Source organism: Trachemys scripta, chromosome 1 (genome assembly GCF_013100865.1).
Source record: "Trachemys scripta elegans isolate TJP31775 chromosome 1, CAS_Tse_1.0, whole genome shotgun sequence".
NCBI classification, from domain to species: Eukaryota; Metazoa; Chordata; order Testudines; family Emydidae; genus Trachemys; species Trachemys scripta.
In genome coordinates this window covers 143,305,931-143,320,057 of record NC_048298.1, presented here as the reverse complement: position 1 = coordinate 143,320,057, position 14,127 = coordinate 143,305,931, and the positions used below count along the sequence as shown (strand labels likewise).

Sequence of the window (14,127 nt, the reverse complement as noted above, 5' to 3'; positions counted from 1 at the left end):
ACCCTTTTAGATACCTGAAAACTGCTATCATGTCCCCTCTCAGTCTTCTCTTTTCCAAACTAAACCAACCCAATTCTTTCAGCCTTCCTTCATAGGTCATGTTCTCAAGACCTTTAATCATTCTTGTTGCTCTTCTCTGGACTCTCTCCAATTTCTCCACATCTTTCTTAAAATGCGGTGCCCAGAACTGGACACAATATTCCAGTTGAGGCCTAACCAGCGCAGAGTAGAGCAGAAGAATGACTTCTCGTGTCTTGCTCACAACACACCTGTTAATGCATCCCAGAATCAAGTTTGCTTTTTTTGCAACAGCATCACACTGTTGACTCATATTTAGCTTGTGGTCAACTATAATCCCTAGATCCCTTTCTGCCATACTCCTTCCTAGACCGTGTCTTCCCATTCTGCATGTGTGAAACTGATTGTTCCTTCCTAAGTGGAGCACTTTGCATTTGTCTTTGTTAAACTTCATCCTGTTTACCTCAGACCATTTCTCCAATTTGTCTAGATCATTTTGAATTATGACCCTGTCCTCCAAAGCAGTTGCAATTCCTCCCAGTTTGGTATCATCTGCAAACTTAATAAGCGTACTTCTATGCCAATATCTAAGTCGTTAATGAAGATATTGAACAGAGCCGGTCCCAAAACAGACCCCTGCGGAACCCCACTTGTTATGCCTTTCCAGCAGGATTGGGAACCATTAATAACAACTCTCTGAGTACGGTTATCCAGCCAGTTATACACCCACTTTATAGTAGCCCCATCTAAATTGTATTTGCCTAGTTTAATAAATAAGAATATCATACGAGACCGTATCAAATGCCTTACTAAAGTCTAGGTATACCACATCCACAACTTCTCCCTTATCCACAAGACTTGTTATCCTATCAAAGAAAGCTATCAGATTGGTTTGACATGATTTGTTCTTTACAAATCCATGCTGGCTATTCCCTATATCTTACCACCTTCCTAGTGTTTGCAGATGATTTCCTTAATTACTTGCTCCATTATCTTCCCTGGCACAGAAGTTAAACTAACTGGTCTGTAGTTTCTTGGGTTGTTTTTATTTCCCTTTTTATAGATGGGCACTATATTTGCCCTTTTTCAGTCTTCTGGAATCTCTCCCGTCTCCAATGATTTTCAAAAGATAATACCTAGAGGCTCAGATACCTCCTCTATTAGGTCCTTGAATATTCTAGGATGCATTTCATCAGGCCCTGGTGACTTGTAGGCATCTAACTTTTCTAAGTGATTTTTAACTTGTTTTTTTTTTTTTATTTTATTTTATCTGCTAAACCTACCCCCTTCCCATTAGCATTCACTATGGTAGGCATTCCTTCAGTCTTCTCGGTGAAGACCGAAACAAAGAAGTCATTAAGCGTCTCTGCCATTTCCAAGTTTCCTGTTACTGTTTCTCCCTTTTCACTGAGCAGTGGGCCTACCCTGTCTTTGGTCTTCCTCTTGCTTCTAATGTATTGATAAAAAGTCTTCTTGTTTCCCTTTATTCCCGTAGCTAGTTTGAGCTCATTTTGTGCCTTTTGCCTTTCTAATCTTGCCCCTCCATTCCTGTGTTGTTTGCCTATATTCATCCTTTGTAATCTGTCCTAGTTTCCATTTTTTATATGGCTCCTTTTTATTTTTTTAGATCATGCAAGATCTCGTGGTTAAGCCAAGGTGGTCTTTTGCCACATTTTCTATCTTTCCTAACCAGCGGAATAGCTTGCTTTTGGGCCCTTAACAGTGTCCCTTTGAAAAACTGCCAACTCTCCTCAGTTGTTTTTCCCCTCAGTCTTGATTCCCACGGGACCTTACCTATCAGCTCTCTGAGCTTACCAAAATCCGCCTTCCTGAAATCCATTGTCTCTATTTTGCTGTACTCCCTTCTACCCTTCCTTAGAATTGCAAACTCTATGATTTCATAATCACTTTCACCCATGCTGCCTTCTACTTTCAGATTCTCAATGAGTTCCTCCCTATTTGTTAAAATCAAGTCTAGAACAGCTTCCCCCCTACTAGCTTATTCAGCCTTCTGAAATAAAAAGTTGTCTGCAGTTGTTATGCAGGAAGTCAGACCAGATGGTCATAATAGTCCCTTCTGCCCTTAAAAATCTATGAATCTGAAGGGGAGAACCGCTGTCCTCTCCTCAATTTTATATAAAAACTGTGTTCCTTGGACATCAGAAAGGTTACAAATGTGTCTCAAATGAGCTAGTGGACTTCCCTGACCTATGGTTATTTAAAAAAGAAAGATATTTTGTCACAAATTGGATTTTCATCCAAAACAAAAATGTCCTCAGTTGACGTCCCTTCCATGTGATTCCCACAGCAGGGTGGGGGGAGGAGGAAAGTTTCCTTAATAACTCCAGTCCTTACCGCAATCTTTTTTTAAGCTGCAGACTATCGTGGATAATTCTTTTGACAAATTCTAGTTCTCCCCCTTCAGCCATGATCTCTGTGATGCCCCCAGTGTTCACAGAGCTCGGAGGGGGCCGTCGAGGATTTCGAGAATTTACGCCCTGGACAGGAAAGAAAGTGTTTGAGGTTTAAACCATTAATGAACAGTTTCCTTCCTTAAACACTGCTATCTCCCTCACACTCTGCCACATAGTAACACTATCAACACTGCACCCCATCCCTATATGGGGAAACGTTAACAACGTATTTTTAAACTTAACAATGTAACGGTTATTACTCCCTGTCCGTATCTATCTATTGTATCTGTTTTTATACTTCGATTATAAGCTCTTTGGAGCAGAAATCATCTTTTTGTACTGTGTTTGTAGGAAACTCAGCACAATGGAGTCCCAGTCCACAACTTGAGCTCCTAGGTGGTACGGTAGTACAGATAATAGAGCAAAATCTATAGTCTTAGCTACAGAAAAGAGTTAGCAATATATTGATGCTATAGGAGAGTAACATTAAACATCTGGTTCCAAAACACCGTAGGACATGGTCATGTCAGAAAGTTACACCCAATGTTTAAATGTAAATTATTTAACTAACATCACCACTTCCCCTGTATTTCTAAAATCTGAAGTTGTCACTATAGAGATCAAGATTCTAAGTTTCTTACTGGGTCTAGAGCAGTGGTTCCCAAACGGGGGTTCGCAGAACATTACAGGGTGTTGGCAAGAAAAAAATCATTAATAGCAGCCAGAGGACCCCATTAGAGGCAGCAGGTGTTGCAGGGCAGACAAGCAGAGCCCCAGGAAGAGCGGGGCCGGGCAGTTGGGGCCAGCAGCCCGAGCCCTGCCCCTGTCAGCAGGGGAGCCGGCAGCCTGAGCCCCAGAGAGAGCGGGCCCAGGCAGTTGGGGCTGGCAGCCCAAGCCCTGCCCCCCCCATCAGCGGGGGAGCCGGCAGCCCGAGCCCCAGGGAGAGCGGGGCCAGGCAGTTGGGGCCGGCAGCCCGAGCCCTGCAGCCCGAGCCCTGCCCCCGTCAGCGGGGGAGCTGACAGCCCAAACCCCAGCGCTCCGGCGGGGCTGGGCAGTTGGGGCTGGCAGCCCGAGCCCTGCCCCTGTCAGCGGGGGAGCCGGCAGCCCAAACCCCAGGGAGAGTGGGGCTGGCAGCCTGAGCGGAGCCGGGCAGTTGGTGCCAGCAGCCCGAGCCCCAGCGGTGAGTGGGACCTGCAGCACAAGCTCAGTGGAGCTCAGTTGACTGGGGCGGTCAATGGGGTCCAGCAGCAGGAGCCCCAGGGAGTGTGGATCCAGTAGCCTGAGCCCTGTGGTGGGCAGGGTGGCAGAGAGACCCCCAGATCTGCAGGTGGCAGCTCAGACTCCTGTCCTTGTCAGACAGGGGAAGTTGGTATGGAGGGCACAGTTAGCAGGAGCAGTGCTGTATGTAGGGGGTGGTCCAAGCTAATTTGTCCTTCGCAGGACACCCTCCTAGGGAGAAACCTCATGGCGGAAGAAAAGCTGTTTGGGAGCCAAACCAGCCGAAGCATGTTGTAGCCAGTGTAGCTGTGTTAAGGTGCCTCTGTAAGTGTCATTCTCTCTGGAGTGCTGTTTTGCTTCAGTGAGACTTGAGTGAATCTTCTCATTTTCTAGTTTGTTGGTTGTTAGCAGTCTCTCTGTGTTATTTTTATTAGAACTTTTGTACACAAGTTCAATGGATAAGTGGCTGAAAAAAGGAAGTGTAAAGACGCAAGAATCAGCTAGTGTTTCCTCAAGTCCACATTGTGGAACATCTACGTCTAATGATCATGATGGTCCTGGAAAGTCACTTACAAAGAAAAGAAAATATGATGATGATTATATAAAATATGGCTTTACATGCATTGGTGATCAAAAATGTCCAAAACCAGTGTGTGTGATTTGTGATGATGTTCTAGCAAACAGCAGCCTCAAACCTTCTCTACTTCGGCGCCATTTAGAAACTAGGCATCCTGCACAACTCAACAAGCCTGTTGATTTCTTCAAGCGAAAATTAGCTGAGAGGAAAAGTGACATTACCAGTTTTATACTCAAAGCAAATACTGATAATGAAAATGCACTTGAAGCATCATACCATGTGAGCTACCGAGTAGCAAAAGCATCAGAAGCCCATACCATAGCAGAGAGCTTGATTGGTCCGTGTATAAAAGACGTAGTTCATTGCATGCTCGGAGAAAAGGCTGCAAAAAGGATTGACATGGTACCTTTGTCTAATAATACGTTGTCACGAAGAATTAATGACATGTCAAATAATGTAGAGACCATAATTGTACAGCGAATGAAAAATAGTCCATATTATGCTATACAGTTGGATGAATCAACTGATGTAGCTAATCTAGCTATTTTGCTACTGTTTGTACGTTATGTGAATGAAGGTCTGGTTGAAGATGACTTGTTTTGCCGTCCATTGGAAGAACGTACAACTGGAGAAGATATCTTCAATCTGACTAATGCATATTTTCAAGAAAAGGAAATAGATTGGTCTCGTTACCTAGGCATTTGCACTGATGGGGCCACATCAATGACGGGGAAGTATCCTGGATTTGTAGCTTGAACAAAAAGGGTTGCATCAAAAGTCTCTTGGATTCATTGCAGCATCCATAGACAAGCCCTCGCAACAAAATGCATGCCTGAGGGACTGCAGGAAGTGCTGCACAATGCAGTGAAAATGGTGAATTTCATAAAATCACAGCCAACAAATTCCAGAATATTTCATGTACTTTGTGAAGAAATGGGTAGTATACACGATTGTCTGTTGACCCATACTGAAGTTAGATGGCTCTCATGGGGCAAAATCCTGGTGCACTTGTTTGAGCTTAGAACGGAAATCCTAGTTTTTTTTCCAACAGCCACCCTTTCCACCTTGCCAGCTGTATGGAAAATAATGTCTGGCTCCAGAGCCTAGCTTATTTAGCAGATATTTTCTCAAGAATTAATGACCTAAATTTCTCTCTTCAAGGTCTCAATATAACAGTTTTCAACGTGCAAGACTGAGTTGAATCCATGATAAAGAAGTTGCAGTTCTGGGAAAGTTGTTTGGAAAACAATCAAACTGAGTGTTTCAGTAATCTTCATGACTTCCTGGCAGAACATAAACTTCAGTTGGATCAGTGCACTAAAAGCAATAGAACTGCAGATCTAAAAGGACTTTGCACAACTTTCAGGGATTACTTTCCAGCTATATCAGGTGATAATGACTGGATTCACAACCCTTTGGATGATACCACTTTCTCAACACAGATATTGAACACTGATGAAAAAGAGAAATTGATTGAGATCTCCTGTGATTACGAACTGAAAAGGAGTTTCAGAAATCTGTCATTGATCAACTTTTGGCTGAGTTTAAGAAACGAGTATCCCCTTCTGGCAGAAAAAGCCGCTGCAGTTTTGTTACCATTTTCAACAACATACTTATGCGAGAAAGCGTTTTCCTCATATGCACATCTGAAAACGAAATACAGAAACAGACTTGATGCCGAACCAGACCTGAGACTATCTTTCTCCAAAGGTTCCGGACTTCAAAGAGCTATGCAGAGCAAAGCAAGCGCATCTATCACACTGAGGAAATTTAAATTTAAAACCCTGGAAATATTCATTTTTAGGAGGGGATTCACGAGATTTCTCAATTTAGAGAAAGGGGTTCACGGGCTGTTAAAGTTTGGGAACCACTGGTCTAGAGTCAGGGCTTGTCTATACTGGCATGCTAAATAGGCACCGCTGCAATTGATGCAGCAGTGTCAATTTAGTGGGTCTGGGGAAGAGCACTCCAGTTGACTTTAGTACTCCACTTCCCTGAGAGGCAGAAGGTAAGTCGGGGGGAGACGCTCTCCTGCCAATATAACATGGTGTAGACACCATGTTAGGTCAATGTAAGCTACATCGCTCAGGAGGGTGATTTCTTCACCCCCCCTGAGCAGCATAACTCATATCAACTTAAGCGACAGTGCAGACCAGGCCTCAGACTGGTACCGCAATAGCAAAGATGAACGCTAGGACACTGATGTACTAGCATCACTGAGGCCCACCAGCCTCTCTGTTCAACCACTACAGGAGGCGCACTAGCACCAGGTCCATGGTGACTGCCTACTCTGTGCTAATTCTATTGGAGAGAGACCATTTGAATACAACTAACAGAAGAATGCCACAGGTCAATTCCTACTTCAGAATTTAAAAAAAACAAAAAAACAAAACAACAACAAAAAACCTCATTTAAGTTAATCTTTTACAAATTGCGACTTGGGTGGGTTTTGCAATGTTGCTTTTTTTTAAAAATCATCAAAAAGATATACATATATGAAATGACAGCTTATAAAACCCAGACACACAAGGTTTTTCACAATGAGCCTTCAAACACTAATCTTTTGAGGTATCATTACCCTCACCTGTTAAAAAAAGAGCAAAGCAAGTACAACAGTCTATCTAATCAACATACTGTACCTTGGCTTCCAACTGGTTAGCAAAAAAGGGAGGGTTGCACATGCAAAAATCATAAATGATCTCAGATTCCTCTTTTAGTGCATCCATTAGAAGGGTCTTCTGTGGTACTTTAACCACTAGCAGAAAAAAGAGGATGTTTATTGGTAAGGAATTAAAATTAACTTTAGTATTACATAAATATTTTTAACACTTCCTTTAGGATATAATTAACATATTATACAACCAATTTAACATCAACATACTACACTGCAAACAAACTTTAGGTTCATCTAACAAAAGAAAATGCATATAAGAGAGAACTAGATAAATTCATGGAGGTTAAGTCCATTAATGGCTATTAGTCAGGATGGGTAAGGAATGGTGTCTCTAGCCTCTGTTTGCCAGAGGGTGGAAATGGATGGCAGGAGAGAGATCACTTGATCATTACGTGTTAGGTTCACTCCCTCTAGGGCACCTGGCATTGGCCACTGCCGGCAGACAGGATACTGGGCTGGATGGACCTTTGGTCTGACCCAGTTTGGCCATTCTTATGTTCTTGAACAGCTTTTCTAATAACCAATATCATAGAATGAGAGTTATTTTCAGAACGATAGCAGGTGCCCCATAGTTACGGTTGAAGCTGAGTTTTCATTATAAATCTGATTTTGACTCCTCAAATAGCCATGTCTCAAAACAGATAGAAAAATTCTCTCTGCTTCAGACCTAGACTATTAAATTTTAAGTGAACTGTATGTGGAGTTCCAGAATTATTATTACACACTAAAAATAGATCTTCACAGTTCAAGTTTTAATTTTCTACCACTTTATTTTTAAGAACGGGAAGGAAGAATAGAGACAGAACCTAGTTTACCAGATTCCTCTAGGTGAGGTATAGTGCACAGGACCAAACTTGAGTTGAAGTCTAACACGATTTATTAACTTTTGAATTTGAAACACTGCTACTGGAGGCCTGTGAGGGGTCAGGAGGAGGGGGCCAGAGATCAGTGATCACCCTCCCAACGTAAGCATTACGTGCACTAGGGTCCCACCACCCTACAAGGTGTAAGAGATTTACAGGAGGCCACACACAATTTCAATCAGATCTTAATAGCTTTGTTAGCCCCACTGTCCATATTTTTGCTTGCAGTCTGACAAGCCTAAGGAAGGCTTGGAATGTGGGGATGGGGGAGAGCCCCCAAGGAGCCTCTTAAACCCATAAGCAGGTTTGTAGGCTCTGATGGGTATCTTAAGGCTGATTGTTTGAAGTCTCATGACTTCTCTTCCTCTCATGACTCAGCCTCATAAGGCTTACATATTGGAGGCTGAATCTAACATTTGAGAAGCTGTGGAAGGAGGAAAAAGGGTAAGGCTCCACTTTCTGCACCCCTCTCCAGAAAGACCAAGAAAGAGGAATTTTCCATTGGAAACCTACTAGCTGCATTTCCTCCTCATTCTCCCACTTCCTGCAGATCTCAGGAAAAAAGGCCAAGTCCAGAAGACATTAGAAGGTCAATTTGAGGAGAGCACCACACTCCTAACTGTGGAGCCTAGGTGGTGCATGAAGCCCTGATCCCGAGGACTTACAAAGATTTGCAGGAGTGAGATTCCCTGTTAGTGGCATTTGCAGCATAGGGACTCCCTTCCACAGGACAGCGAATGGGACTGATTACCAAACCCCTCTCCTTCTAAAGTCTGCTGGATCAGGCCCCCCTCCAGATCTTAGACCCATAAAAAGGAAATCCACATACAAAAAGGAGGAGGAATTTGAGGGAGCGCAGGGCAGTGACTGTACAAATTGATTTGGGAACAGCATTCCACACGTAAGGGGCAGCATGGAACAGTATGAATTCTGTCACGTTCATATCAAAGGCTACCTATTAGTGTTTTGTGCAGGTATCTGCAACCTGAACTTCATTTTAAAGATTTTTGGACGGGATTATCATAAATATGCAGAAATCTGATTATTCATATGCATCAAAAGTCTAGAACTGTCCAGCCTGGTTTATAAGAGTGAATTGGGTTTTTTGTTAAGTTTTTGGACCAATTGTGGCTGTCTGATTTCAATGGGGATGGTCTAGCAACATGTGGTTACTCTTTGCTACACCAAAATCAGGGTAGCATATATTTGACAGGATTGTAAATTCTCATTAGCCACTAAATAAGGCAAAGATACATCATTACATCTGTTTAAAACAGGAGAAGTGGAAACATCAAAGGGGAATGAAAGCTAATGAATGATTATTATATGGTACCTTTTATAAGATCAGATAAATTATTCTGTTCCACATTTTTCTTTGCATAATTGAAACACATATCATCCACTTCTGTTGCTAGGAAATACCAGCCATTCAAAGTGGCTCCAAGTAATGGGTAGATGCAAGATGCCCCGGTACCTACAGCAAATAAAAAAAAGGCTAGATTAGTGAAACAAGTAAAGCATCAGATTTAATTTAATAAATAATCACACGGTGTAGGATGTGCATTTTTCTATTTTTACTCACAGCAATAAATTTCAATATTAAATACTAATCAACATTTTACCCAACAAGTAAATATACCCCTGTATTTTCTAATTAAATAACAGAACATTTTCAAACATGAATTTATTTTGCAGAACATTTCACTTATTCCAGGACTAACATGGTAAGTCAGAGAGAGAATATTTTTCTTCAGCAGGTTTTTTTTTTTTTAAAACAGGAATGAGTAACTAATTCAGACACTACTGACCAAGTATATTTCTAATTATTCAGACGACTTAAAAGAGAAATTACAAAAATATTTATTTTCTGCATTTCTCAATTTACATTGATTACTTCACTTTAGTGACCGTATGACAGTATCAATGATGAGAAGAGGAACTTTTTTCCCCCCTTCAGACTTGGTTATTTCTTAATGTTTAAAGTTTTAACTACAAGTCTGACTCCCAAGATAAACTATACAAACAATAAAAGCCAGATACATACTTAACTGATAGTTTGTGATAGGGAAGAGAAATACGTCACACGGCACATTATGTGACCATAAATTGACTCATCGTTATACAAGCTATGGCACCCCTAGATTACTTATTACTAAGGCCTGGTCTACACTAGGAGGTTATGTCGAATTTAGCAGCGTTAAATCGAATTAACTCTGCACCCGTCCACACAACAAAGCTATTTAGTTCGACATAGAGGTCTCTTAAATTCGACTTCTGTACTCCTCCCCAACGAGGGGAGTAGCGCTAAATTCGACATGGCCAGGTCGAATTAGGGTAGGTGTGGATGGAAATCGACGCTAATAGCTCCGGGAGCTATCCCACAGTGCACCACTCTGTTGACGCTCTGGACAGCAGTCCGAGCTCGGATGCTCTGACCAGCCACACAGGAAAAGCTCCGGGAAAATTTGAATTCCTTTTCCTGTCTGGCCAGTTTGAATCTTATTTCCTGTTTGGACATCATGGCGAGCTCAGCAGCACTGGCAACGATGCAGAGCTCTCCAGCAGAGATGGCCATACAATCTCAGAATAGAAAGAGGGCCCCAGCATGGACTGATCAGGAAGTCTTGGATCTGATCGCAGTGTGGAGCGATGAGTCCGTGCTTTCGAAGCTGCGATCGAAAAGACGGAATGCAAAGATCTACGAGAACATCTCAAAAGCCATGACAGAGAGAGGATATAGCCGGGATGCAACGCAGTGCCGCGTGAAAATCAAGGAGCTGAGACAAGGCTACCAGAAGACCAAAGAGGCAAATGGACGCTCCGGATCCCAGCCCCAGACATGCCGTTTCTACGAGGCACTGCATTCCATCGTAGGTGCGGCCGCCACCACTACCCCACCATTGACCGTGGACTCTGAGGATGGGATATTGTTGACGCCCGCTTCCTCAGAGATGTTAGCGGACGGGGAAGATGAGGAAGGAAATGAGGAGGACGAGGTAGTCGACAGCGCTTACAACGCTGATTTCCCAGACAGCCAGGATCTCTTCATCACTCACACCGAGATCCCCTACCAACCGACCCCAGGCGTTAACCCGGACCCAGAATCAGGGGAAGGATCAGTCGGTAAGTGTTATAAACATGTAAAGATTTATTTTGAACAGAACATTAATATTAACAGTAGGTTTTTCATTATTACTTTGCCCTAGGCACTTAAAGTTTTAGTCTTTGGTAGTGCAACTACTGCCAAAAAATCTAACAATGTCCGGTTTATCGTGATTGGTTTGCCCTAGGCGCTCTACTGTTTAGTCCTTGCCAGCGCAGCTACAGTAAAATTCGGTTTATGTGTCCGGGGATAGAGCTGAAATCCTCATGGGACATCTCCATGAAACTCTCCTGGAGGTAACTGGAAAGCCTTTGCATGAGGTTCCTTGGGAGAGCGGCCTTGTTGTGTCCTCCATAGTACGAAACGTTCCCGCGCCAGGCTAGCAGCAAGTACTCCGGGATCATTGCCTTGCAGAGCATGGCGGCATACGGCCCTGGTCTTTGCAGGCTTTCACGAAGCATGCGTTCTTTGTCGCTCTCTGAAATCCGCATCAGAGTGTTGTCGCTCATGGTGACCTGCTTTGAATTAGGGGAATGTTAGTATTGGGACTGCTTGCCTGTTCCTTTACAGAACTGTAACCGGCGGTTTACAGCCATGTGGTGGAGACGGGAGAGGGGCAGCATACAGGGATCTTTCCCGGGGACAGCCGCGAGGGGGTGGGACAGGAGCAGAGTTCATGCTTGCCGGATTGCTGGCAGCAGGAACTGGCCAACACTAGGTGCATTGCTTTGAACGTGAAAGTAAGGCAGTGCTATTATTACAGTTTTAAGCTGCCACAAGTCTACGGCTTACCATGTCAGCCTGCTACCCAAATTCCACTGTCCGGCCACGCTTGTCTGATCTGCACTGCAAGACCCCAGGCACTGAATGCGAAGGCCGAAAATTCGACCTTGTCCTGAGTGCGCATGTGATAGGTGCTGTGCATGGTCTTGTTCACAGACAAAGACTATGTTCTTTGTTCACCCAAAAATTTATCTTTCTGAGGAATTCACTCCCTTTTTCCCATCCCACAGCTCTGACTGTCTCCCGACCTACCCTGGCATCACACTCCCAGAGGCTGGCGCAGGTTAGGCGTACAAAGAAAAGGACACGGGACGAAATGTTCTCAGAACTTATGGGCAACTCCCGAGCCGAGGCAACCCAGCAGACCCAGTGGAGGGAGAACATGTCGCAATACCAGCGAGCACACAGCGAACGGGAGGAAAGGTGGCGGCAGGAAGACCAGCAGGTGACTCAAACACTGCTTGGACTAATGAGGGAGCAAACGGACACGCTCTGGCGCCTTGTGGATGTTCTGCAGGACCGGAGGCAGGAGGACAGAGCCCCGCTGCAGTCTATCTGTAACCACCCTCCCCCGCCACAAAGTCCCATACCCCCCTCACCCAAAGTACCAAGAAGGAGGGGCAGCAGAGTCCGTGAAAACTGTCACTCCACCCCTGCAGACTGCTCAAGTACCAGAAGGCTGTCATTCCCCAAAATTTGATAAGTCCTTTCCTTCCCGCCTCACCCAAGCCCCCATCCCAGTTTCATCCCCTAACTGTATAGTTGCTAATAAAAAATACGTTTCTGTTAATTATTGTTTCCATCATGTTTTTTTAGAGGACAGTCTGTTTGAAGGGGGGGAAGGGAGTTGGTAATTGGACAGGACAGTCACCTTTACTAGGGTACAGACACAGGGGCAGGTTCAGCAGCAGGTCACACACACATTGCAGTCACTAGGCACCCTGGTCAGTCTGGGAGGTGGTTTTCATTTTCTGTGGGGGCGGGGGAGGGCGGTTAGAGATCTTATGCAGCGGTCCTTATCCTGGATCACAGAGCCACGCAGCAGGGGATCTGTAACCGTCCTCCCCTGCCAGAAAGTCACATAGCCCCCACACACAGAGTCCCGAACAGGAGGGGTGGCAGGCTACGTTGAAACAACCAGTCCACCACTGCGGACCACTCTAGAAGCAGGAGCATGTCATTCCTTGAGTTTAGAAGCGTCCTTTGCATCACTACACTACACCCGCTCCCCACCACAGTCTGCGTCCCAGTTTCAACACTTTACCGCGAAAACAGTAATAAAGAAAACGGTGTTCATTAACAAATTGCCAGTGATTTTATTTTTAAACGTGTGTTGGAAGGGGGGGGAAGGGGGTGAACGGGGTATGAAACTGGAAAGGATAGTGAACATTCACTGGGTAAAGAAACGGGGGCAGGTTCAGCTTCTCTGTAAACAAACGTAATAGTCACAGGTTACCCTGCTCACTCAGGAACCTAGCTTTCAAAGCCTCCCTGATGCACAGCGCGTCCCGCTGGGCTCTTCTAATGGCACGGCTGTCTGGCTGGGCGTAATCAGCAGCCAGGCTATTCGCCTCAACCTCCCACCCCACCATAAAGGTCTCCCCCTTGCTCTCACAGAGATTGTGGAGCACACAGCAAGCTGCAATAACAATGGGGATATTGGTTTCGCTGAGATCAGAGCGAGTCAGTAAGCTTCTCCATCTCCCCTTGAGATGTCCAAAAGCACACTCCACCACCATTCTGCACTTGCTCAGACGGTAGTTGAAGAGTTCTTTTTCACTGTCCAGGGCACCTGTATAGGGCTTCATGAGCCAGGGCATTAGCGGGTAGGCTGGGTCCCCGAGGATCACTATAGGCATCTCCACATGCTCAACAGTTATTTTGTGGTCCGGGAAGTAAATAGCTTCCTGCAGCCGTCTAAACAGACCAGAGTTCCTGAAAACACGAGCGTCATGAACCTTGCCCGGCCATCCGACGTTGATGTTTGTAAAACGTCCCCTATGGTCCACCAGTGCTTGCAGCACCATTGAAAAGTAGCCCGTTCGGTTAATGTACTGGCTGCCCTGGTGGTCCGGTCCCAGGATAGGGATGTGAGTTCCATCTATAGCCCCACCGCAGTTTGGGAATCCCATCGCGGCAAAGCCATCTATGATGACCTCCACGTTTCCCAGGGTCACTACCTTTGACAGCAGTACCTCAACGATTGCGTTGGCTACTTGCATCACAACAACCCCCACAACAGTCAGGGCTGCTCGCATCCGGGTGTCCTTGCGCTTCAGGGCAGGGGACAGCAACTCACAAAGTTCCATGAAAGTGCTCTTACGCATGCGAAAGTTTCACAGCCACTATGATTCATCCCAGACCTGCAGCACTATGCGGTCCCACCAGTCCGTACTTGTTTCCCGTGCCCAGAATCGCCGTTCCACAGCATCAACATGACCCATTGCCACCATGATGTCCACGGCGCAGGGTCCCGT

At 44.9% G+C, this 14,127-nt stretch overlaps 1 protein-coding gene across 1 annotated transcript in view; it reads right to left on the bottom strand.

Annotated features, from left to right (window-relative positions):
- METTL16 (methyltransferase like 16) overlaps positions 1-14,127 on the bottom strand; it is a 46,975-nt gene that overhangs the window by 15,467 nt on the left and 17,381 nt on the right. The window contains exons 3-5 of the mRNA XM_034788307.1: positions 9,098-9,238; positions 6,867-6,982; positions 2,374-2,516 (exon numbers count right to left, since the gene is read on the bottom strand). Coding sequence (XP_034644198.1) covers positions 2,374-2,516; positions 6,867-6,982; positions 9,098-9,238 — 400 coding nt within the window. The remainder of the gene's footprint in view (positions 1-2,373; positions 2,517-6,866; positions 6,983-9,097; positions 9,239-14,127) is intronic.